The sequence below is a fragment of the Lynx rufus genome, unplaced genomic scaffold (assembly GCF_022079265.1).
Source record: "Lynx rufus isolate CCGP_SWC_20201006 ecotype Redwood Valley unplaced genomic scaffold, mLynRuf1.p SCAF_44, whole genome shotgun sequence".
Lineage (NCBI taxonomy): Eukaryota > Metazoa > Chordata > Mammalia > Carnivora > Felidae > Lynx > Lynx rufus.
Genome location: NW_025814861.1, coordinates 1880635 through 1906693, shown reverse-complemented (window position 1 = coordinate 1906693; position 26059 = coordinate 1880635). Strand labels below are relative to the sequence as shown.

The window sequence follows — 26059 nt, the reverse complement described above, 5'->3', positions numbered from 1 at the left end:
CGCCGTGCCTGGCACGTGGGTGTGGTTCAGGAAGAGCACGGCGCCCGTGACGGCCACAGCCAGCAGCACCGCCAGCGAGAGCAGCACCGTGCACAGCACGTAGCCGCAGCTTGGCCACTGCGGGCCGGCCCCGCGCACACAGACACAGAGACGGACAGACAGACGGACAGGAGAGAGAAGGGGCGGCATCAGGGGCAGAGCTGGGCTTCCAGCTCTGCCCAGTGAGGGGGGGGGGGCAGCCTCAGGACGGGGCCTCTGGCCTTTGCGAGGCCTGGACGAGACTCAGAGGATCCCCTTCCTCTCGGGGACGGGGGAGAGAAGGGCAGAGATGACAGACAGAAGCCCGGAGGGGAGACAGACAGGGACCAACAATACAGCAAGAGTGAGTGAGTGAGAGACGCAGGGAACCAGAGATGGAGAGGACGAAAAGAGAAACTGAGGCAGAGAGGCACAGAGACCGATGGAGACAGAGGCACCCTTCCCCTCGCTGCCCCTGCCCTGCTCCGCGTGGCCTGCACGGGGCAGGCCCACCTCCCCCCTGGAGCCCTCCTGGGTCCGTAAGGGCTGCGGCCAAAGGCTCCCACGGCCTCAGGCCCCCGGGCTGCCATTTCCAGTGGGGGGTGGGGAGGGGGAAACCTTGGCTGAGGGACCTCACCTCGCCGAGTCTGGGCGTCCTCACCTGTAAAGTGGAGGCAATAATGACACGCCCTGCCCCACACGTGGGTGTCTGCCGTGCAGACTCAGGAAGAGAGAGCTGTAACGGTGACAGCAACGAGAATTGTCACACTGTCACAGCGGAATGAGTGCCCGTCACTAAAGGTCCCTTTCGACCTGGAGCACCCACATCCCGAGTCCCCCGTGCGGGCCAGCCTCCGAGGCCGCCCGTGCACGAGTCCCGGGGGCACAGGGTGACCGGCCCAGCACCTCCCCTCCACCTCCCCGTCTCCGCAGAGCAGGCCAACCGGCAGAACAGCCCTGGGGACCCTGGAGAGAGGGATCGCCCCCCCATTGAAGGAGGCAAGGGTTGGGGCAGCAGGGCAGTTGTGGCCCAAAGCGGGAAAAGGCGGAGGAGGTACAAAGTGGGCTGGGGGCCCCGTGGGGGCTGGGGACAAAGGAAGCTAGAACAGAGGGGCCGCTCGTCAGTAAAGCAGGCACCGCGCACCCAGACGCACGGGCCGAATCCCTCACAGCCCCAAAGGGGGCGGCCGGGGAGCATGACACGTGGGGAAAGCGAGGCCCAGAGGGTCACACAGCACCTCAGAGGCAAGCTCAGGCTAGAACCGCCCCCCCCCCCGCCCCCCGCCCCCCGGCCTCCTGCCTCCTCTCAGGGCCAGGCACCTTCTACCCCTGAGTTTCCCGCCCGCCGCGTGTTCAACTTTCTGCATTCGCGATGCATCTTTAAGCGAGTTAGTATGTGAACCCCCTGGCACCGTGCCCGGCGCGTTGTGCGCGTCCAATAAATATTAGCAGCTTTTATTGCCTGGCGATCAGTGTGCACAGAGCATCTGGGGGTGTTGGGTTGTTTATTTTCCTCCCAAAGTGTTACTTCTCTCTGTCACTGATGCTAGGGTGCACCTTCTCGTTTTTGCACATTTTCACATCTCCGACGCGGGGCGGGGGGGGAGGTTCCTGTAGGTGTAATTGAAGGCTCCCCATGGTGGTACGTAAAGGAGCAATTCGTCTTACACCTTGCTCTTTACTGGAAAGTACTATACAGCAAACAGCTCCTTTTGCACGCACTCAAATGCCACGGGTAACTCCTGAATCTGCTGCTTGGCACCAGAGGAGGGTGGGGTCAGGGGTGCGGCGCAGGCGGACGAGCAGACCCCCCCCCGCCCCCCCGCCCAAGGAAGGGTGCCGTGTTGTGGTCGAGATGAGGGAGAGAATTCCTTAGCCCGCCCCTGCAGGGGTGACACCCCCAGGACTCCTCTCCCCACATCTGCCCGGGGCCCCAGGACGGCACCTCCGTGCCGGGCTCCACACATCTCGACGGCTTGCTCCAGCCGGACCTGAACACCTTAGCCCCCCCCCACCCCCCCCACCCCCTCTACATCAGCTCTGCATAGGCTGGTCCCTCAGCCCGAGGCACCCACGGCCTCTGCTCCTCCTCTGCCGACCCAACTCCCTCTCTTCCTTCAGGGCTCAGCTACATGGCCACCTCTTCCGGGAAGCCTTCCTTGACTGTTTCCCCAGCCCTCCGCCACCCCCAATCTAGTTTTGGAGATGCTCTTCCTCCGTGTTCCCACGCCCCTTCCTTCCCTCCCACCCCCCCGGGGGAGGGGAGGGCACTTATCAAGACCCACAGTCATCACCTTTGAATTCATTCGTGTACTCATGCAAACATCCACTCACTGGGTGTCCCCAGGAGCCCGGAGACTTGGGCTGGACCACCAGAGCCCCCCCGGGGCCGGGCCTGCTCTCGCCTCCCCCCACCCCGCACAGAGCGGCCGCTTGTCACATGGATGGGAGGAAAAACAGACGGGCCAGGCCATCTCTCAGTGACCGTGCTCGAAAGGGGAGGATGTGAAGGCCCCGGGATCCACTGTGCTTCGGGACTCATGACCTTCACGCTGAGCCCCGGACCCCGGGGCAAGGCCCCCTCTGACCCCATGTGCCCCCTCTCCTGGCCGGGCACGGAACGAAGGCGACCTCCAGGCTGCTCCAATCCCCCGGTCACCTGTAGGTCAGGGCCTTGCAGATGGGCGGGCACCAAGTTAGCACCGCCAGGCCTCGAGCCCCAGCCGTGTTCCCGCCCCAGAAACGTCCTAACGCCCCCTTCTCTGGCTGGATTCACGGGGAAGAGCTCAGAGGGCAGAAGAGCCCGAGCCGAGGACACACGGGAGGCGAGCGGGAGGGCCCAGGGCCGGTGACGGGAATCACACCCTCCGGGTCGAGGCTACGTCTTCCCACAACGTTCTTGCCAGAGTCTGGAGTGCGGGGTTTGCGAGACAAAGCTCTGTGTCAGCAATCAGGCCCCTCCCGGAGTCCACGGGGAGACACCTTGCCCCAAGCAGCTCTGAGCGACGTCCTCCAACGGAACGGCATTAAGGTCCCCGGCCGGCAAGGCAAAGTGGCCAGCCGCATCCGCCCCCACCCACCCCCGTGTCTCCAGGACCCTCGCCGTCTCTCGCACCTGCTTCCACCCAAGCCCCCAGTCCCTGGAGGGAAGACGGAGGGTGCAGAGGAGGAAGAGGCTCGAGAAAGCCACATGGGGTCCCCTGAGGGGCAGGGGGATGACGGAGTTGGAGATGAAACAGGCCACTCAGCAGAGGAGAATTAGTCTTCTGAGATCACCTTAAACACGGAGTACTTTTCGTTTTTATAGGCTGCTGTTTACGTGTCTCGCAAAGAAATCTGCTTGAGATAAGAAGGGGGGGCTCCGGGCGCAAAGAGCAGGCCACGGGGCCGGGGCTGCTTTATCAGCCTTCGGCCGTGGCAGAGCCGGGTGCACACCCCGGGGTCCGGGCGCACAGGAGGGCGGACGCTGGGAAGGTATCCCAGGCGGTGGGCGTGAGAGGTGCCAAGAGCCCCGGGTTCGAGGTCCACTCTGCCACTAACCGCTTGCGTGAGCCCCCAGCTGGAGGGACGTGGCTTCGTCCCCTGCGTGGCCCCCAGGGCTGGCTCCCCGTGGCCGAGGGGAGGCAGGAGGTAAGAAACCCCAGAGGTGCCTCAGTTGAGGGCTGGCGTCTTTCCCTGCGCGGCCATGGGGTCTGGCGGAGGAAAAGAGGGCTCAAGAGGAAGGGACGCGCTGGCTCGATGCCCTGCTAGCCCAGCGTGCCCAGCCCGCCCCCCCTCCCCTCCCCATCCCCCCCCCCCCCGATCTTCTTCCTCGTTTGCTCAGGGAGCCGGTGCGGGAGCCCCCGCGGTAGACAGAGACTGGGCTCCCAGTATCAAAGTGGGAAGAAGAAAAATGTCCCTCCAGGGGAGGCCAGGCGAGGTGGGATCCAAATGCACAGCCCCCCCCCCCGTCTCCTACGAGCACCCCAGCCAAAGGCAGGATGGGGTTGGGGTGTCCCAGAGACCCCCTGGAATGAGGGGCCGGTTCTTCGGCTTTAAGGCACCCCATGCTAAGGACCATCGGAAGCCTCTGGCCATTTGCAAGGTCCTGGGGGAGGGGCCGAAGGGGACAGAGGGGCAGGGCCTGGAGAGCGGCCCAAGTCCACCCCTCCTGGGGGCTCCAAGCTCCCCAACCTTTGCTACTCTTCAGAGGAGCTCGACTCTGGGTCCATCTGGGGGGGGGGCAGGGGGGGTCTCCATACGCTTCCCGTGAGGGTCTGTTCCCCACCCCCCACAGCCCCTGGCCTCCTGATGGCCCACCCGGCCCCCTGACACCGAACCAGGTCCTGTCCCCACCCCTAACCTGAGCCCTCTGGAGATCCCCTGCACCAACTCGGCCTCCACCCCTCCAAAGCCGGTGCCTCACCGGGCTCCTTCCGCCCCACCACCACCCAGGCAGCCACCGGGCTCTGTCCCTGTGCCCCCAGCCCTGCCCCGGTCTAAGCCCGTCATCTGCCTCGAAATCACTGTGACGGTCTCCCCGCTGGCCTCCAGGCGCCACCAACCCGGTCCCCACGAGGCCGCAAAGGACCCTTCCCGAAGGTCCTGCCTAGAACCCCCCTAGAGCTACAGAGGCCCCCAGGGCAGGTCCCGCTGGGCCCTCCGGCCTAGGGCACCTGCGGGCTCCCCTCCCCCATCCTGCCCTGCCCAGCTCTGCACCTGCCTGGTTCCTTTCCTGGCTCCCAACACACCTTGGTCTCCCTCCAGGACGGATGCGGCAAATACCGTTCAGCTTAACTGTCACCTGCTCTGGGAGGTGGTTCTTCACTCCCACCCTGCCTTCGGGTCACAGCCACCCCGCTGGGCTAGACGGTGAGCTCTGTGGGGCTGGGGGGGGGGGCGGCCCGGAGGAGGGCACGGAAAGTGACGGAAGGGAGTCCTTGGCTTGTCACCCCCGTGGGCCCCTTCTTCCCTTACGTCACCCTCCTTGTCTCCCAGCCCCTGCCTAACACAGTGACCTCTACCCAAGCCCCAGGGAACAAGAAGACAGTTGCTTTTCTTCATGGTGCCTTGTGACAGTCCCTGACTGGTGAGGGTTTTTTTGTTTTGTTTTGTTTTGTTTTGTTTTGTTTTGTTTTGTTTGCTTCCCTCATGAGACCCTAAGTAAGCTTCCTGGGGGCACCGGCTCGCAGCCGTGCATCCCAGCCGAGGCGGAGACTCCAGAAATAGCCACGGAGTGAATTAAATGCCGCAGGGTTTAGGTTAGACATCGGGAAGAACTTCCCGATGAGAAGTTCTTTTTCTTTCCGCAATGTTGCGGGAAGTTTGGAAAGTGTCAGGAGCCCGTGCCTGGGATCGCCAAGGCCGACCTCCCTGTGGGGTGGCGTGACCCCAGGGCCGCTGAGAAACAAGGCTCCCCCCCACCCCCACCCCCACCGCCCGCCCCAACCCCTCCCAGGAGGAGCGGGTCACAGGGGGACTTCCTGCTATTCCTAGATCCTTTCATCTGACAGACTCCAAACTCTGGCAAATGTTCCACCGTCACCTCCCGCCCCAAGGGTGTCACCTCCCGCCCCAAGGGTGTGAAAGCCCCTTCGCGCTCCGGGGGGAGAAGGGACAACTCTAACGAAGCGGGCTTGCCTCTTACCTGAAGCTTCAAATGAGGCTGGGGCTCGCACAGGCTCGGTCACCGTGCTTAGGTCTACATGCCAGGTCACCAAGGGAGGGGGGAAAGGAGGCGGTGTTTGATGTTGGCCCAGGCCCCTGGGGCCACAAGCTCTCAGCGGCCTCTGATGCCAAGGGGCTGACGGCGGGGGCTCTGGCTGGGGCAGCTGGAGTATGTGCCCCCAGGCAGCAGCAGAGGGAGGAGGCCTTGAAGGCACATTTCAAACAGATCCCCCAGGAGCCCCCCCTTCCCCTCGAGACACAGGGGCACCTGCTGACTCCTCACCCAGAGCGCCTGGCTGAGGGCCTCACGCACTTCAGTTCAGCCAATACCCCTAAGCTCCCAGTCTGAGCTACATGGAGGGGCAGGAGCCTGGGCCCAGGGGAAGACGTAGAGACGGGGGCCCGGAAGGAGCATGCGTCCAAAGGGAGCTCCTGATAGAGGAGGGACCCGGGGCTGGGGGGGGGGGGCAAGGCAGCGAGACAAAGGCAGATGAGCGCCCCAAGCTAAATGCTACTGGGACCTGCAAAGGTTTGGAAATGTTCAGCCTAGTGTGGGGCTGGAGTTTGGCAACGACAAGCAGTCAGTCCTGGTAAGGGGGTAATGGGAAAGGAGAACGGGTCAGGCTGGGGATGGCCTTGAACGAGTCTAGGAGATGAGACTGCTCTTGCTAAGAGGGTGAAAAGTCAGATCTCAGCAGAAGAGTGACACCTGAGAGTGGCTCGGGGGTGCACCTGCCCGAAACAAAGAAACAGACTACCTGGAAGGCATTGGAAGGCGCTGGGGTCAGACCCAGGTTCGAATCCTCGTTCTCCTGCTAACATGCTGTGTGATCTGGGCCGTGCCTCGACCTCTCTGAGCCACGTTACCCTGTGACGTGGGAATATGCATCTCTGCCTAACCCCCAGGCTACGGCACGAAGTGAGGTTGGCCAGCTGGTCGGGAAAGAGCTCTGCAAACTGTAGAGGGCTGGGCCCCCACACCACGGCCCTGTCAGTCCGGACAGAACAAGCAGGTTGCAACCCTGGAGAGTGAGGGGCTGCAAGGCCCGCCCCTGCCACCGCCTTCTTGCCACTGCGAACACAAACAGCTCTTTCCCCAATGACATCTGTCTGGGAGAAATTTGAAATTTAAAACGGGCAGCCCCATTATTTCCTCTCCTTGGCGAGCGGGGGGCCCCCTCATCTTGCCTGCCTGCCCCAGTCCCTTGGCAACCCGGCCTGGGGCAGCCCCAGGGCTGTCCCTCCGCTCAGCTCCGAATCTCCAGCCCCTTCTCTGGCCAGCCCCGGAGCTCTGCCCTCACCCTCACCCCCACCCCCTTCCAGTGCACAGCCCTGGGCACCCTCCAAGCCTGCCCCCTCCACTGCCCCTGAAGACGCAGCAGGAAGGATCAAATGAACAGACGTGGAACCTCGGACCCAGGTTCAAATCTCAGCAGAGCCTCACGGCCTCTGGCAGGAGCAACCCTCTCTGAGCCTCGCTTTCCTTGTCTTAAAACTGGAGAATCATGATATCCAGGCTTCTCACATAAGACAAATATTTATCGATCCTTTACTGTATGGGGGAGGGGGGGACAGAGCTGTTTAAAGTGTAAGGGTCCAGGGGAGACCCAGGGGATCGGCACCCTGCCAGGCACCTGGCACAGGGTGGTGCCCAGGGTGGAGAGTTAGCAAGTGATTAAGATGCCCATTGCCGAGGGGTGGAAACACACTAAGCGAGGGTGTGATGTCTGTGGTCGCACAGTTAACTAAAAGGCTGGTCACCCTGCGAACTATAGGTCTCTCACCCCCTCTGCACACGCGCACAGGGAGGCTGTTGGCGGCGCAAGAGGGCCCTCTCCCACAGCGCGCGGCTCCTGCGGGGGTGCTGCCCCCGTCCGCACCCCGCACCCCAAGTTCAAGCCTCTTCTGGAGGAGGAGGAGAGGAGGGCGCCCGCCTCACCCCAGGCCTCCCGACCCCCGCGGGGTGCACCCCAAACTCCAGCCTCGAGCTGGGCGCCCACCCCGCCGGCCGGAGCGGCCGCCACCTCGCCCACCGCGCGGGCCCCAAGTCCCCACGCCCCGGGCCCGCGTGTACCTGCGGCTTGTCACGCGGCCGGTCCTCAAGTTGGGAAGCGCCGCCCATGGTCTTCCACCGGTCGTTGACCATCTTCCGGCAGGACTGGCGGGGGCGCCCGGCGAGGCGCGCCGCTGCGGAGCGCAAAGACGCCGAGGTGGGCGCGGGCTCGGGCGCGGGGCGCGTTCTGCCCGCCAGATCCCCGCCTCGGGGCCCCGCGCCAGGCGGCCCGGGCCAACGGGGGTGCGTGTGCGGGGGTGCGCGGGTGAGGACGGGGTGCGCGGGGATGCGCGGGTGACAGCGGGAGCGGGAGCGCGAGAGCAGCCCGCCCGCCCGCCGCTCGCGCTGCGCGCCGTCCCCGCTCTCCGCTCCCGCGCCTCCCCCTGCGCGCTCCTCTCCCTCCTCCCTCCTTCCTTCTCAATCTCCGTGTCTTTTTTGTCTCGGACTCTCTTTGCCTTTTATTGCTCCCCCGGCCTCCCTCCCTCTCTGTGTCACACACACACACACACACACACACGCACGCGCGCGCGCGCGCGCACACACACACACACACACACACACCCCGGAGGCCTGCGATAGTTAACTCCACCTCCGAAAAGGCCCAGATAAAGGGGCAGAACCGGCCCCAGGCCCCCGGGGCCAGCCGGGAGGGCGGCAAACCGCAGCGGGCAGCCCGCCTCCAGCCCGCCTCCAGCCGGCTCCGGGAGGGGCCTGGGAAACCCCGACGGCGCCTCCTCGCAAACTTCCTCCCGGCGGGACCCGCGCCAACTCACCGTGCGCCGGGGCGCGGCGCCGGGAGGGCCCAGTGGGCGTCCCCGCCGGGCCGTCGGGCGTCTCCCGGGCGCGGCGCCGCGTTGCTCCCGCTCCCTCGGGGCGCAGGCCTCACCCGGGGACCCCGGCGGGGCAGGGGGTGGGGCCGGCCGGAGTGCGCCCCCTGCGGGTCTCCGAGGACTCCGATCAGGCAAGCGCGCCCCGTCCTGGAGTCACAAGCCGTTGGGACCTTCCCCTCCAGATCCCCACCAGCGAGGCCGGCCTGGGGGCGCCCCCCGGCCAGAGTCCGCGACCCTGGATCCTGCCTCCCCGCGCCGCCACAGCCGCCGGCGCCGCGGTCCCCAGTAGGAGCCGCTCGGCGCGCTGGATCGCCCGCGTCTCCCAGGCGCGCCCCGCACCGCCTCAGCCCCCGCCTTCTCCTCTGCTCCGGAGAAGAGGGATTTGTGCAGGGAGGGGGCTTCTCAGTCGCCCGCTCCCACCAGCAGCACTTTTAAAAGCGTTTAATCCGCCCGGCGCAGCCTTCGGAGGTAATTGACAAAGTCCTTAATCTGCGCCGTTAACGAGATGCTATTGTGGCTTCTGACCGGGAGGCGCCCACACGGCCCGACGCCGCGTTCTCGGCGGGCCGCCCCCTCCCCAGGCCGCCGCGGGAGCCCCGCCGGCTGCCCCTCCCCCGCCCCTTTCTTCCATCCCTTCAGCTCCCCCAGCTTCAGAGTAGACACCCCTATTTTCCGCCCCCCGCTTCTCCCCAGAGCTGTTTTCCGGCTCCCGGGGAGCCTTGGCCCGCCACGCTGTTCCCTGGCACCGTCTTCGTCTCTTCCCCACCGGCTGCCAGTCTGTCGCCCCATCTTCGTCCCTCTCCCGGCCCCTCTCCAAGCCGCGCACAGGCAACGCGGGCTGCCTGGGGGTGGGGGCCGCGCCCTGAGCCCGGAAGCCCCGGGACCCCGTGCCCCCCATGCCGTCTGAGCGACTGTCACTCACCCACCAGCAGCTGGGTTCGCAACACGCCAGCTGTTTGGCTGCAGCCTCCTCTGCCTCCCAGGGCTGCCGGCTGCCCCACCTGCAGCCCCACCCCGTTTGCGCCCCACGGGGAGGCCACAGCACTGGCTGCGGGACGCGGGACCTGTGTGGAGTCCAGGCTCTTTCCGGATCGCACCCTTCTTCCCCTCCGCCCCCTTCCCTGTGGGTTAAAGGAACTGGCAGGTGACCGAGGCGGCCATCTGGCTTGCTCAGAGGGGTGTGGCGGAAAGCACAGAGCCCTGGCTGTGTGGCCTGGGGCAAGCTACTGCGCCTCTCGGAGCCTCAGTTTCCCCATGTGCACCAAAAGATTAAGAGCACCCTCTTTGGAAGGGCTCATTGCGAAATTCTAAGAGAGGGCTCCTTGAATCACCGCAGCAGATTTCAAACTTTCCTGCTACGACCTTGGGCAGATTTCCTGTCGTCTGTAGCCTTGGTTTCCTCGTGGAAAGAAATCAGGACCTCCCCCTTCTTGGTGGGGGAATTGTGAAGTTTGCAGGCACACGGCTGGGACTGCAAGTCTGTGGCACTGATTTGGGGAGAGGATGTAAACTCCAGATGTGTCTACGTACAGACAAAAGAGCACCCTGCTGGGGAGGGGGAAACCCTGAACTGAGACTCTGAGACCAGGGCGGTGCGGAGGGTCAACCGAGGTGGGGAACGCGCGCTCTGAGGGGGCAGGGAAAGCATCCTGAAGAAGGAGAGGCGTGAGCCAGGCCTGGCAGGCGGGGATGTCCGGAGGCTGGGGAAGAAGGCATTACAGCAAAGGCAGAGGATGGAGAGTGACAATAGGCTGTGGGCAGGTGCAAGCCGGAGGACGCTGGCTGGAGATCCGCTCCCAGGCCCGCGGGAGGACAGTTGGACAGGTGAGTGGGCGCCACCTAGCGGCGCCTCCTGGCACTGCTGGCTGCCGGTTGTCTCACCTGCTGGACAGCAGCAGGCTCCTCGCTTTCCTGCCCTTGAGAGGGTGCAGTGAGGACGTGTGTCAAGGACGATCTTCGCCTACCCACCCCCTGGGCACCCCAGGAGAAGAATCAGGCCTGCTGCAGCTCTGGCATGAGCCCGCAGCCATTTGCTCAGTGCTTTACACGCTGTATTCACCTCACACACTTGGTGTCTCGGGGAGAGGGGAGGGCCACCCTCACTCAGTTCGTTGACCCCGAGATCCGCGTAAGAAAAATCGAAGCCGGCCCCACAGAGGGGACAGTGCCCCCACCCTTCCCTTTTGACAAGGCTGGTGTCGTCACAGCCCCAGGGGAGATCGCAGGTGTTCCCAACTGGCCGGCGTGGGATCAAGGCTATCTGGGGACCAGCCAGGACCTCGGGAGAGCGGGAACCTGGGAACCCAGGGTGCTTGGCTTAGACCCAAGGCTTCCCCGGAATCCCTGCCCCCTCCTTGGGCATCCACTTACCCTCCTCCTCCCTCTGGCTCGCCAATTCTACACGTTCCTACTTTTTTTTTCTTTTTTTTTTTGCCCGTGGCCACCTGGATTGATGGCCCCACGAACAGAAAGCTCCTGTCTGGGATTTTTAGTTTAAATTCCAGAGAGAAAGGCTGTGATCCATCCTGCTCCTCATTTGGAGCCAGGACATGTCAACTGTGGATTACCAGCTGGCCAATAACAGCTGCCCTCTGTCAGGTGCCCACCATAATCTGATGGAGGGCAATGAGCATAGGGGACCTGATGCAGGGCACCTCCCTTAGCAGGGAGTGGGGACAGGGCGGTGAGTCATGATGCCGGCTTTGGAGGAATGGACAGGAAGAGAACCGACGAAGGAGATAAGAAAGTGACCAGGATCGTTGGGTGACAGCATTCAGGGTGTTGGCCTTCAGATGGGGTGCAATGCGTTGAACATCATCCCCACACTGGGCTCTGTGCTGGACCCACCGCCACCCTCAGACACGGGAGCTTTTGCAATCCCCATTTCATGGATGAGAAAACCGAGTCAGGGAAGTTACATGAGATGATATAATGAATAACTGCCATTCAGTAAGCGTGTCGCCTGTGCTTAATGAGTCCCAGTCATGAACAGTATACCTTATTTCATGTAATCCTCACCAAAAACCGACACCCCCATTTTACAGATGAGGCATCTGGAGCTCAGAGAGGTTGAGTAACTTGGTCAAGATCACCCAGCAGCCGATGGGGCCAGAACTGGCACCCAGATCTCCGCCCTGCTCTGTCACTAGCTTCCGCCCTCTTCGTCATCTGGAGCTGGCCTGAGACATCCAGCGAAGTCTCAGCAGCGGCTCTGCAGACGTGGGCGGAATGTCAAATGGGCTTGGCTCCGTGGGGCCTGGGGGCTTGCCTGGCCAGGAGGTCAGGACCCCTGGCCCTCATCCGCCCAGCCTCTGCCCCTCACTTGCCGAGGGCACCGGGATCTTGCCGTAAAGCTGTTTCAACTTAACTCTGACAGTCACATTTATCATTAAAAATAAATTTATCTTGGCTTCCCGTGGCATGGAAAGCTACTGTGCAGTGATTCAATGGGCTTGTCACCCCTCTCGGTTAGGCACGGGGAGCTGAACAACTGGATGGTCTCCAACACTGGCTCCTCATTTTCTGCGGCTGGAGCCAGAAAGGTACAGTGGGCTGACATTTAATTTAGAATCCAACATACCTTGACATAAACCTATAATACAAAGGCGGGGGCGGGGGTGGGGGCTGCCAAGCCCGGCGGGGGTGGGGGGGCGGGGGTGGGAGGGGAGTCCAAGTGACAGGGTGGATTTCTTTCTTTCTTTTTATTTTTTATGCTTTGTCAACACGGAGTGGTGATGACAGTCTAGAGGCCGCCATCAAAGGCGAAAATTAGCATGGAGCGGACGTGTGTGCGTGTGCGCGTGTGTGTGTGTGTGTGTGTGTGTTTGCCGTGGTGTGCTGGGGGGGGGCGGTGTGGGGCTGCGCCCCGAGTCCGCTGGGGTGCCGCGTGCGGTAGCCTGCAGCGCGTCTGTCAGGTGTCACCAGAGAAAGACGAGCCGAAGCCAGGTCCTCGGGGCTAGGACCGGAGCCCAGGAACAGGATAACTTGGTCATTCCGGGCAGGACGGCACCTGCCCATTTATCTCTGTGGCCCCAGCCCTTCCCATAGGTCCTCTGACACACAGTCAGTGCTCAATAAATACAGAGCAGTCGAGGACGATGTCATTTTAAAAGCCAGAAGCAGAGGTCTGGTTTTTTTCTGCAGGGGAACATCCTAGTAGACTCTTTGGGTGCGAAAAGCTGAGGCTCAAGGCTGGCAGGGGAGGGGAGGGCAGGACACAGGAGGGAAGCAAGAAACCCAGGAGAAGCTCGGTTTTGCAAAAGCAGCTGGACAGGGAAGGGCCGGGGAGGGGTAGGGGGGGAGAGGGAAGAGAGGCCACATGGGGGCCTGGGAAGCACAGCCCTGGCGCAGGGGTGCGTATGCTCTTGCTGAGAGTAGCTTTCCCATCTGTTACCCTCAGGGCTCTGCTCAACCGCCTTGTGTCCGGGGCGTTCCGGGGGAAACGGAAGGAACGGCTGCCATCCCGTGCCAAGGTCAGCGCAAGGCAGAGCGAAGGGTCCGGCTGCCGGAGGGGAGGGCGGGGATGCCGTAGAGGTCCAGAATGCAGCCCGAGGAGGAGATCCGACCAGCAGGTGACCCGAGCTTGAGCCATTTCGGTTTTCATTTTCGAGCACTCACAGTAGCCACCGTTTTCCGGAAGGCCTACCTTGTGCCAGGCACCGTGCGGGCCGCTCACACTTCCTCATTGGGTTTCCTCCCAAGAGCCTAAGGGGCAGCTGCTGCTTCTTGTCCGCATTGGACAGATACAGAAACAACGGGAGTACGTGAAGGTCGCGTACCTTGCCCAAGGTTCTACATCTCGTGACCCCCACGTCTTGAATTTGGGCTGTGCCGCCTGACCCCGCTTCTCCAGAACCCTCGGCGGCGGAATGCGGGGACCCCTGCGCACCTCACGCTCGGGTGACAAATGTTTATACCGAATGAAAGGAACTGGGTGCGGAAAGCCAAAATCTTATAAGTCTGGATGCAGCAGTGGCCCCGTCCCAACTACAAGTGGCCTCACTTTTGAAAATGGCGTGCCTTATCTTACTATCTCTTTCCTGTGCCGGTGGCTATAAGGTACCGTGTACCTCGATGTCCCCAGAGCGCTAACCCCGGGGTGATCATAGTCGTCCCTGCTGCCAGCTTAGTCACGGTGCCGTGTTTCCCGGCGTGTTTTGTAATTTTGGATTGTGTGCGTCCTCTTTGTCAGAGCTTTATCGGTGGGAATCCGGGGTGTCCTGGGCCGCGAGTTTGTCCTTCCCCAGATTTGCTTTTCTTCCCGGGAGGCATCCGAAGCCACTTCGAACCCAGGGCCACGTTAGGCCCTCATCTTGCACGTAGAATAAATTCGAACCACGTCTTCACGAGAACGGGCCTGCGGGTGTTCGTTTATAGCAGAAACTTTCCTGTCCGCTTCCCTTTCCGCTACAGATGGAGTTTTTCCTTGTCTGCCCATCTCCACCCAGATTCCCTGCCCTGGCTTTAAAAAAAAAAATTTTTTTTAAGATTTTATTTTAAGTAATCTCTACACCCAATGTGGGGCTCAAACTTACAACCCCGAGATCAAGAGTCGCACGTTCCCCAGACGGAGCCAGCCGGGCGCCCCTTCCCTGCCCCCCCTTTTTGCTTCTGACCTCTGTTCATTTCCTTTTTTTTTGCTTTAGCTATACGTCTAAAAGGATGTTTGTTAGGTCATATGCAACACTTGCAGACTTTTGGTGGTAGGAGTCTAGTCTAGTATCACTGACAACAAAAGTCTCTCCTCTCTTGCCTATTTTTCTCGTCTTAACTTTATTATTTTCATTTTTTTAATGTTTATTCATTTTTGAGAGACAGAGAGAGAGGAGCAGAGCGTGAGCGTGGGAGAGAGAGAGACAGGGAGACACAGAATCCAAAGCAGGCTGCAGGCTCCAGGCTCCGAGCTGGTCAGCACAGAGCCCAACGGGGGGCTCGAACCCGCAAACCGTGAGATCATGCCCTGAGCTGCAGTCAGAGGCTTAACCGACTGAGCGCCACCCAGGCGCCCCTCTTTTCTCAGCTTTAAAAAAAGACAAAGTCTGGGGTGCCTGGGTGGCTCAGTCGGTTAAGCGGCCGACTTCGGCTCAGGTCATGATCTTGCGGTCCGTGAGTTCGAGCCCCGCGTCGGGCTCTGTGCTGACAGCTCGGAGCCTGGAGCCTGCTTCAGATTCTGTGTCTCCCTCTCTCTGCCCCTCCCCTGTTCATGCTCTGTCTCTCTCTGTCTCAAAAATAAACGTTAAAAAAAATTTTTTTTTTTTTTAAAAAGACCAAGTCTAACCTATGTGCGATAAAAGGCACAGATCTTAGAGGTAGGGTTTAGATGACCATTTCCACCTCCCCAGAAAGTTCCCGCGGGCCCCTTTCCCGGTCACATGCGGCCGCCCGGAGGTGGCCCCAGTCGTGATTTCTATAGGAACTTCGTTTTGCCTTTCCTCGATGGCCCGGCCACGGTGTGTTTAGCCACCTTCCTGTTGATGGACGTTCGGGCCGCTGCGAACGGGGCTGCTGTGCCCATTTGCACGTGCGTCCCGCCCCCGCCGTCGTTCACGGGCTCTGGGGACGCGCACGGTGGCCCGGCGGGTGTCCTCCTTCCCCCTCGGGCCTGCCAGAGAGCCCGTCCTAAGGCTGTGGCAGGAGAGCCGCTGGGCCGTCACCCGCGCCTCCGAGGAAGCTGGCGTCTCGGCCAAACCTCGTGTGTCCTTGTCAGGATGTCAGCGTGAGCCGGGGCGCGTCGATCACCGTTCTGTCTCCCCAGCCACCCTCCCCGCCCGACCGGCCGCGCCGCCCGGCACCGAGGACCGGAGGGCTGGTGCCTTAGAAAACACAGCCAAATGGCTCCCAACGAGGCCATGTCATCGGACGCTCCCGCTAGCGGTGCGAGGGTAGAACGAAGTCAGAGCCCGAATCTCCGTGAGAACAGGCCTGTGGTCATGCGCCCGTGGGGAAGCGTCTCCTTGTCACCCTCGCACCCTCCTCATCATCGGCCTCACGCGCAGGTGGGTTTCTGCCCAGGCCGCCGGCTCACTGGGGGTGCAGCGGGCTCTGTGCTGGGTTCCAGCTCCCCCGGAGCCCAAGGCCTTGGGGGTGTGAGGACCCGGGTGCCCCATCTCACGCTCCAGGTCTCGTCTGGAGGGGCAGGGGAGGCAGGGGACAGTCCAGCAGGCAGACAGGCCTCGGGTCGCTCTCCACCTGCACTCTGCCCGGGAAAACACACCCCAAGCCCCGGAAGGTTGCTGACCGCCCGCGGTGGGCCCAACGCTCGAGAGCTGCGGTTCCTGTGGAATCTGTGCCCCCTTCCGGAGCCCTACCCGGAAGCTTCCCTGACCAGAGAGAGCTCCCGCTCTCACCTCCCACGTCCAATCCGCAGGCAAGTTCTTTCAACAAATATTTATGGAGCACCTGCCGCTTGGAGCTTAATTCCAGCGAACGAACCAGATATATTCAAATGGAGATACGCGCTCTAAGAAAATAAGACAGGGTGCCGCCATATAGAGTGGTTGGGGTGGCTGGGGAGGAGCCGGTGTTTGAAGGAGCCTATCGTGGAAGGTCTGAGGGAGAGCTCTCCGGGGAGCGGGGACAGCAGGTGCAAAGGCCCTGAGGCAGGAATGAGACTGGCATGTTAAACCCTGACAGCAGGCCTTGTGGTTGGAGCCCAGGGCAGCGATGAGGTCAGAGAGGGAAGGAGGGCTGGACGATACGGGGCCGGGAATGGGTTTGGGTTTTATACTGGTCACAACAGGAGACCGTCAGAGGGGGGTAGGTGGGGGCGCGGTGTTTCTGCAAGTTCATTTTTGGCTGCCATGTCGAGGTTGGGCTCCAGGAGGGTCTGGTGGGACGGCAGGGGCCAGTGAGAAGGTTGCTTGCTGTCCCCTCTGGTGAGGGCCGGAGGCAGCTCGGACTGGGGCGTTGGCGGCAGAAAGAGTGGACAGATATGGGACAAGCGGTGGAGGTACGGTCACCGGCCGGCTGACAGAGTGGATGTGCCCAGCAAGATGAAGAGAGAGCAAGGGTGATGCCAAGGTCAGGGGTCCGAGGCACAAGCAGGGTGGCATGGGAATACCCGAGATATGGGAATCGGGGGGAAGAAGCACGCAGGTGCGGGCTGGGATCAGGAGTTCTGTTCCGAACGCGTTACGTTTCAGACACCTGCCGGGCCTCCCAGAAGGGCATGGCGTGGGCATCGAACCCCCGAGTCTGGAGTGCCAGGGAGAGGTGGCTCGAACTCACCAGGCTGGAGCTGTCCACTCTGAGCCATGAGACCGGACGATCCCCGGTGGCCGGTGGGATCTGGGGACCTGGGATTACTGCTTCCAATTCCTCCCTCCCTGTTAGAGAATTACCCGTATCTACACCCTCTGCCTGGTGACCCTCCTGTGCCTCCCACCCCGCTGATGTTGGCCTTGGCCATGTGACTTGCTTCAGCTACCGGACTACGTGCAAACGCGCAGAACAGCCAGCGTTCTGAGCCTAGAGCTTAAGAGACACCTTCCTGCACTTCCTTCTCTTGGGACCATGAGAGGAATAGCCCTGGGAAGACAGGTACCAGAAGGTTGGGAGACGTGTTCAGAGGCCTGAACCTGGCAGAGCCACGAGCCAGAAAATACACGCCGCGGCGGTAAGTCCCCGAGTGCCGGGAGTGGGTATTACGCAGCAGTATTTCAGCCGTAGCTGACTGATACACAGAGCAGAGGCGACGCCCTCTGGGAAGGAGGATGGGGGCACGCTTGAGGGCTTGGTGCAGGGTAGGCGCTCGGCAAACTCTACCTAGCCTACTGTTAACTGTGCATCTAAAACAGAGACCCCCCCTGAGCGTTTTCTCGACTCTGGGCTCCTCGGGGCCACTCATGCGACCATCTGCTTCTGTCTCGTATTTCTTTCTCCCTTTCCATAGTTTTCCCCCAATTATAAAAATCGCTTATTACCGCCGAACCCAGAGATAATCCTGGTCACGACTTCGGGGTGCCTCCTTCCAATCTTTATCTTACGTCGCCGCCAGAGACTGGGTCGCTATTGGACCAGAGGGACCAGGGACGTTTGCGGGGGCGGGGGTGGGGGGGCGATCCGCTTATATGTACAGATACGCAACATGGGCGGGGAGAGGGTCTCGGTGGTGTTTTTTGTGGGCAGGCCCTTGGGGTTGAAATGGGAAACCATCAGAAGTATCCAACATCTGCCACAAACCGGTGTCGTGGGCGCCGTCGGATCTCTGCCCACAGGGGCACTCAGCGCCCACAGTTCCAGAAGGTGCCAGACCCACGGCCTTCGGCCAGCGAGGATGGGGTTGGGAGGGTAGAGGATGAAATGTCCCTGTGATGGCTGGCTTCCCTCCCTGTGTCACCTTCTCACGCCCCTTGTAGCTCACCCTGGGGTGATCGCCGCCAGATAAGCCGCTTGTGTTTACGTCCCTGCTCCTTGGGGAACCACCGTTAGTGGCCAGGTGCTGTGTACGCGTCCCCCATTTCTTCTCACGACCATGCGGCAGGTTCTCGGGTGACCTGTGGTTTTGCAGCAGCTCTGCTATGACGCGCCACACGCTGGCCATGGTAAGTGCGCTGACGGAGGTGACAGGAGCGTCTGAGCCCCGGTGACCGGGGCTTGCCCTCGACCTAGAGAAGGGCCTCGGGCTAAAGTCAGGTTTTACCAGACGGAGGTTTCATATACACGTTTCTTTCTCTGTTTTTAAATGCTTATTTATTCTGGGGAGAAAAAGAGAGTACAAGCAGGGGTGGGGCAGAGAGAGGGGGAGACACAGAATACGAGGCAAGCTCCAGGCTCTGGGCGGTCAGCACAGGGCCCGAGGTGGGGCTCGAACTCCGCCAGCTCATGACCTGAGCCGCAGTCGGACGCCCAACCGACTGGGCCACCCGGGCGCCCCTGTATGCACATTTTACAACCTGACTGTGAAGATTTCCCATTTCCTAAAGATTCAAAACTCACCTTTACGGTTAGGCGTATTTAACGATGATCTCAGGTAATATGTACAGAAGGCGATCTACGTGCCAGGCGCTGACCTTGGCATGCTGCGTGTGCTAACCGTCTGACCCATACAGGGACTGGCAGCTGAGTCCTATCACTCTCCCCACTTACAGAAGAGGAAACTGAGGCACAGTGTGGTAACACAACTATAGACTGGAGATTTAGGCCCGGGTCGTCGGACTCCAGAGTCGGGGTTGGGGGACATGGTGTTTGTAAGCCCCCCCCCCCTTAGTTTTGGACGTGTATTTCTATTTTCTAGTTGCTGTAAACCACACACAGCAAGCAGCCTCGCCCTCCATCACCATTGGGCCTCACTAATTACTTCCTTAGGGTGGATTCCCAGGAAGAGAATTATGGGGTCAGAGGGCAGAACTGTCTCTAAGACTCCTCATCCCCCGGGGCCCCGCTCTGGCCTTGCTTTCGGACTCTCTCGCCTCCTTTCCCACACTGTCTGGGGCCAGGAGTCAGTGGGAAACATCCACCTTGGCCTCTCTCTGCCCAGCCCCCACCTGCCCGAGTCTGCACCTGACCTCCCGGGTCCTGTCTTGTGTGCCTGCAGAGGACATCTGAGCTTCCTTCCAGAAAGGACGGGGGAGGGGGATCTTACTGGAGGAAATGGGGTTGGTCCTGACACAGAGTAGGGACTTGGCTATGATGAATGAATGAGTGAGTGAATGAATGAATGAATGAGCGAGTGAACGAGCGAACAAGTCCCCTGGCCCGCCTGGATAGATTTCCAGGTGCGGAGCCCTCGTAAAGCAGCCCCCCCTGGACTCCGGCGTCCACAGGGGCTCCGCGTGCCTCCAGGCAGCTCCCCACTTGCTGGGGGCAGAAAGGAAGGGATCGTGCAGACACGACCCCCTCAATCTGCAACCAACGCTCTACAGCTAGCCCTGGGCCCGTCCCCTCGGACACACCTTCCCTGACAGGTGCTTTCTGTACTGGGACAGGTGGTCCAGCCGGGCACCTTGGCTGAAACCAGGCCCCCTGCCCCGGTTGCCTCACAACTCGATTTTCTAGCCTGAACAAAGAAGGGAACAAAAATACTGCAGCGGTTATCGATTGCTGCATTACAAATCACCCCCAAACGAAACAAACATTTATCGTCTCACACAGTTTATGAGGGGCAGGACTGCAGGAGCAGCTCAGCTGGTGGGTCCCTCAGAGGGGGGCAGTCAAGACAGGGGCCTGGGGCTGCATCAACTGAAGGTTCCATTGGGGCTGGAGGCCCACTTCCAAGATGGCGCCCTCCCAGGGCTGTTGGGCGGGAGGCCTCCGTTCCTCGGCCACGGCCCCCTCTCTAGGGTGGCTTGAGCGTCCTTACAATATGGCCACTGGCTCCCTCCAAGGCGGGGACCCAAGAGAGCAAGGGAAGCCAGGATACCTTCTACGGCCTACTCTTGGGAAGCCCCACTCACCATCTCGCACACACTCTGTTCGTTAGAAGTGAGCCCCTCCGTGCCGTCCACACGCAAGGGCCGGGGAATTAGGTCGCCCTGAGAGAGGAGCCGATGTTTGTAAAAGCTGCCACAGGCGCCTGACGGGGTGCTGAAGCTCATGGAGACGGTCCGACGGGCACCGGGCCTGGGCACCAACTCAACCTGCCAAGACTCGGTCTGTGGCGACTGTGGTTGTATCACCATTCCCCAAACCCAGCACCCAGCCTTGCTACAGTTACCCAGCCCCCAGCACCCATCTACCCCAAACGGCACCGTCAGCATGGGCTCCCCAAATGCTGCCTCTCTCGTTTCCCCCCTTGCCCGCCCCCCCCCCCAGGCAGCCAGGGCTCCCCATTTTCAACAGGATAAAACCCGAAGTCCTGCTTAGCAGTCGGGCGTGCCGGACCACACGGATCTCTCCTTTCTCCACTCGGTGCCTCCTCGGCTCCCGCCCCTTCCTCCCCACCCCGGCCCCCTTAGCCAGGCCGTCACCCACCGAGAATCTTGGCCCATCTGGAGCCCTTGAGTCTATTTCCAAGGAGTGTCATAAACATTTTATGCACGGTGTGCACGCAAGGTGGGCCAGCTGAGCCCAAACCGAGATCCAGAGTGGCTTTGTTCGCAGCCCGATGGGACGGGCCCACCTGGGATGTGCAGCTGCTTGGAGATAACACGGGAGGAATTTTCACTCTAAGAGTTCAGGAGGAGAAATGAGTCGGGTCGCCTGGGACAGTCGTCCAGGATGTGCCCCGCACAAGGCTGAGAAAGGTGGTGGGTCTGAGAAGGGCACCTTTTTCTAATTTACTCAAAGGCACCAGATGGGATCCTGGGGCCGCGGAAGAGTCAGCACGCGGCCGTGTGGGATGGGATGGTTTGGGCTCACCCGGAACGTTCGAACCAGCAGCGATTCTCAGGCGAGACCGTGAGACTCTGGGCACAAGAGTGTGTCTGAGGGCCAGCAAGGGCCCCTCTAAGACAAGCCCATGCTGCCAGCCCTGCCCATGTCTCCTAGCTGACCCTAGCCCTGGACAGGGGAAGGCTGGCCCTGTCCTGAGTCCCTACTCTGTGCCCGGCAGTCAGCAAGGCAGACTGTCCCTTCCCTCCAGGGCGCCCGGGCGATGGGAAAGAGCAAGGAAGGCGGGGGGGGGGGGGGGGGGAGGGCGGTTGCTGTGCAGGGTCAGCTCAGGGCTGTGCAGGGGAGCCCGGAGCCTCCCGGACGGCCCCAGCTCCTGCCTCCGCTCTGCCTGGAGCCCCACGCCTGAGCCCTCAGCTCAGAGCAGACAGCCATGCTAATCCTCTCCCGGGCTGGTGGCTGCCCCCAGCCAGGAGGGGAAAGCGAGCCACCCGGAAAGCTGGTTTGGAGTCCCCATTAGTTGTGGATGGCATCATGGTGCCACCAGGAGATTATCCACACCCGGCCGGTCCCCGGCGGCCGGCCCCAGCGCCCTAAAAGAAGGCAGCTAGCTATTAAGGAGATTCATGGGAAGGGGGTAAGGCGGGGAGAAGGTTAATCAAGCTGTCCTGATTGTAATTGTCCGAAGGTGCTGGCCTCCCCTGTGAACGCGTGCACCACCAGCCTGCCTCTGCGACTCGGCGGGGCTCCTCCCTGCTGGGACTGTGCCGGGTAATGTTCTTTTGACATAACTCTATTTAAATTCACATTTCCATCATCCCCCAGAGAAGCCGGCAAGAGAGCTGAGCTGTGTGGTATAAGCCGGGAAAGGATTAGATGGGGTGGGTGTTATTTTTTTTTTCCCCTTTTATTTTCCTTTAGCGATGGAGACAGGGTAGTGGAAATGGGGCGGCTGTTCTAGAATCCTACAATATCAGAGTCAGAGGGGCTATTAGAGGCCATCCGGCCTACATCCCCTCAGTGTCCGCGTAGAAAACCGAGGCCCCGAAGAGACCCCTCCCTGGGTTCCTTCCCTGACCAGACCCCAGGGCAGGTGTCAAGGAAGCCTGGAGCCTGGGTCTGTGTCCGTTCGTCCTGCCGGTTGGCAGATGATGCGCTCCCCTCCCAGTCAACCTGCCAGCCACCTGACGCTCCCCTGCGAGGCCCAGCCCCTTCCCTGCTGCTGAGCCCGGGAGGGAGGGAGGGAGGGAGGGCGGGAGGGAGGCAGCCCAGCCCCTGTCATGAATCACCTTTCTCCGGTGCAGAGCTGGGGCCTTATTTCCTCGGTAGGAGGCCCCTGGGGGCTGGCAAAGGCCAAGGCCTCTCAGGAGGGGAGGAGGGGGCAGGTGAGGGGGCCATCAGATATGAGCCTGGGCACAGGGCCAGATGGAGTGGCCAAGAATGTGGTTCCCGGGGGGAGACGGTGGGGGGGGGGGTGGCCGAAACCAAGTCAGACTGAGGGCTCTGTGGCTGGAGAGACGGGAGGAGGTGAGGAGGGGGGAGGGAGGAAGGGAGAGGCAGGTGCCAGCCCTCCTGTCATCCTGATGCTGGCCAGGAGGGTGGGGACGCTTACAGCAGAACGCAGGAGACAGCATGGGAGAGGAAGTTAGTGGCATTTGGGACGAAACTCCTAGCCTTATGAATGCCAGAAATGTTCAAAGGAGCATCTGGTTTTGTTTTGTTTTTTTAAATTTTTCCCCATTTCCAACAGCTTGGGTGCTGTGGTGGGGGCTGCAGCCCAGCCTGGGGGGGGGGGTCCCCTCTGCCGAGAGGCCTTGCCACCATGGTGACAGCGAGGAGGGGGACAGGGCGTGGCCTCCTCCTAGCAGCCAGGCAAAGCCCTGTGGCGGCAGGTCCCGGGGAGACGAGACGACCACGGTTCAGCTATTCGATGGTCAGGAAGGTGCTTCACCTCTGGGGGGTCCTCATCTGAGGCCGGCAGGATGGGGGCTTTGGACTCCAACCCAATGGGATGCACTGGACCCTCTCCTCTAGAGTGAGGGACATCCGTCCTGGGCAGGGGGTGGCCGGGGTGGTCCCCTGCCTGGATCCCAAGGTTCTCTGGGCCCCCACAACTCATGTCTAGCATGGGCTCTCTCTCTCTCTCTCCTACACTCGTTTGTACCGAAATTTCCTCACATGCCAGCGCCTGCACCCAGTCCCGACTAAGGCTCAGAGAGGTTAAGACGCTCACCTAAGGTTGCACAGCCAGGAAGTGCCCTCATCACCATTAGGGTACCCACTGTGACCAGTCTGATGGACCCAGAGAGAGAAGTGGGGGGAACCTGGGCTGGGTGAGGTACCCGGGCGCCCCGTCTTCTTAGCCAGTCACCTCCTCAATCGGGCTCCATGAACTTTGTTAGGTCACACCCCTTCTCTGGCCTCAGTTTCCCCGTCTGCTACTCAAGTCTGCCTCTCGGGGCATTGTGCGGATCAAAGACGACAAGGGTGATGGGGTCGCTTTGCAAAGGGGTCGCAGGGCCGGACGCTAGAGGACAGGTGGAGGTGGTGAGGTGGCCCACGGAGGGTTCAACTGGGCGGGGTGGGGACCTGGGGTCCCCTCCTGCAGCCAGCACACGGGCCGTCCCCCCGGGCCTTCAGGGGAATAGCGGGCCCTCAGACCCCCAGAAAAAAGAGAGGAGGGAGCTGTGGCCTTGTGCTCTGCTCAGAGTGACCCTGCCCTCAGCAGGGTGGCCCGTGTGGACAGGCTTCCCCCGTGCCGTCGATGGGGAGGGAGCACCTCTCCCGGAAGCCAACAGCTGGGAACTTGCCGTGGAATATCCGCCCTCGGCTCACGTGACTGGCTGGAAGGGCTGCGGCCGGAGTGAGGAGGGCGAGTGGCCTGCGTGCGGGCTGTGCTGCCCACGTGGCCGGGGAGCCCCGGACCGGTCAGCGGCCTGTCCCCCAGATGCCGAACCTCCGACTCCTAGACTTTTCCGACCGGCGTCTCAAGACCAGGGAGTCTAAGAATCGTGAAACATCCCGGGATGTTGGGGAGAATTTTTTTTCTTTTTTTTCTAAAAAAGAGAGATAAGTAACGGCAAAGGAATTTGAGAATACTTCCCAAATGCGAGGACGGCTGATGCCTCTGTGCCATCTTGGAGGGTGGGTGTGGGGCGTCTGGTAGGGGCTGGAACACTGAGGGGGCTGGAGAGACACGGAGAGGCTGCCAGGACACCTGCTTCCTCTCGAGCGAGAACGCAGAGACGTGACAGGCCACACTCCAGATGTCGCCAAGGCCCCCCTCCGCCTTCTCCTGCGAACTCCCGTCCCTGCAGCTGGGCCTCGCTGGCCTTGCCCTCAGCTGCGACCGGTGCCTTCGGTTTCAGCTGCGACGCTCTGCTTAAACGAGATCTTTTACGGAAGCCCCCGGGTGTCACATCAGAGCCGTTCTGGGGGGGGGGGGGATGGGGCGCTTAAGGGCCCCTGGCTCCCTCCCGGCGCCCCCGGCGGCCTCCCGTGGCCCCTCCAGCCTTTGGTCCCCCACAAAGTCGCCCTGCAGACCCTGAGACTGGGAGCACGTCTTTAACCCTGGCCCGGGTGGGGACTCTGTAGACACAACACCCAAACTCCAGCACGTGGAGAGTCACGGATTCTGAGGCCATGAGCTGAGCTCCTCGGATTCCCGGTGAGGCTGGGCCCCCCTCCCCCCGCCCCGCCGCCGGCCTGCTCATGTCTGTGAGCGGGACCCCGATGCCAGCCGGCAGAGGCGACCAGAGGAGGTGAGGGCTGGCGTGTCTGCTCTGAGGGTGGGCCCCTTGGGACACTTGGGGCTACCACCTCCAGAGTGCCGCTTTAGGGCCCGGGGACCGCGCCTGTCCCAAAGCAGGTGCTCAATAAAGTTGACTAAATGGCAGAGTGGGGCGCCTCCACCTGAACCCAGGGTCAGGGAGCCGTGTGGGGAGACTGACAGCAGAGCCAGCACCCTTGGGCGCCCGGTGGGTCAGCCGGGCTTCTGTCTGGGGAGGGGTCACCCGAAAGCTGTCAAGTGGCCTCTGTGATGTGTGTCCTAAGGGACAGAAACCTCAGGCTGGGCAGGAACCCCCTCAGGGGTCTGACTTGGTCAGGAAGGGTCCCCCCCGAGGAGGTGACCAGGAGCAGTTGAGGTGGGAAGGCTAACAGGTGTCACAGGTGAGGAGGCAGGGAGCTGGGGCCCCGAGATGGGGGAGCAGGGACAAGGGGCACCAGAGGACAGGCAGCTGTGAGGGAGGGGCGGGGCGGGAAGGGGACGGAAGGGATGTGGGGGGGGGGTGGGAGGTGCTGGAGACAAGACTATGTGTCCCCTGCACGCCCTGGTGGAGAGAACCAGGGACTCTCATAGTTTTAAACAGGGGCTCCACGTGATCAGAGAGAAGTTGACTGTGATGGTGACAGGAGACGGATGGAGGGGGCGACCAGGGGATGCACAGAGGCCAAGAGAGGTGACACTACAACCAGGCTGGGGAGGAGGAGAGAGAGTGAGGACAGTCAGCAGGGGCTTAGGAGAGACGGTGCCGGTGACGGGGGTGTCGAGAGTGACCCCCACCCCCGCCCCATGCTGGTATCCGGTCCAGGCCCTTCCATGACGGGGGTCCCATCACATCAACAGGAACCTCGGGCAAGGACCAGTCTTGGGGGGCAAGGTCGGAAACTCTGTACCGAACATATTGGGCTGGGGGCGGCCCTTGAAACACGCCATGGGGGAAATCAAGGCGGCATTGGAGGTCCAGGTGTGGGCTGCGGCGGCCCTGGGTGGCCGGTCCCCAGGGTGAGAGTTCCCAGGATGAGTCGAGGCTGGACGCAGGGGTGAGTTTCGGCGACAGCCTGAGAATTCCGGGCCACCATCCTGGGCTGGGAGCCTGCAGAGTGGCCGACAGGAGCTTCCCGCGCGAGACATCGGCGAGGGCCGGCGGGCTCCTTGTGAGAAGCCCCCGGGGACCCCCGGGGATGTCCAGGTGGCTCTGAGAGGAGACTGCGGCCCCCAAATGGTGCGGATGGCGGGGGAGTGAGGTGGAACCAAGTGAGCCCAGTGCGCGTGGGATTTGGTCCGAGGTCAGGGCTGCTAGAGCCGTTCAGATTCAGGAGAGCCTGTAGCAGGCTTCCAAGATGCCATGATTCTAAGACTCGGTGACCTCTGATCCTCAGACAGTGGCCTCGGAGTCCGTGACTGGGGTCCATCTTATGCCAAAGCCCCTGGGGGGGCCATCCCAGCGCCCCTTCCTAGGGA

The 26059-nt window shown here is 61.8% G+C and overlaps 1 protein-coding gene across 1 annotated transcript in view; it reads right to left on the bottom strand.

The window, feature by feature from the left end:
• The window catches only part of FIBCD1 (fibrinogen C domain containing 1), a 30276-nt gene extending 22466 nt beyond the window's left edge, over positions 1–7810 (bottom strand). Inside the window, 2 exon segments of the mRNA XM_047098190.1 lie at positions 1–117; positions 7739–7810. Coding sequence (XP_046954146.1) covers positions 1–117; positions 7739–7810 — 189 coding nt within the window.
• Positions 7811–26059: the final 18249 nt, after the last annotated feature.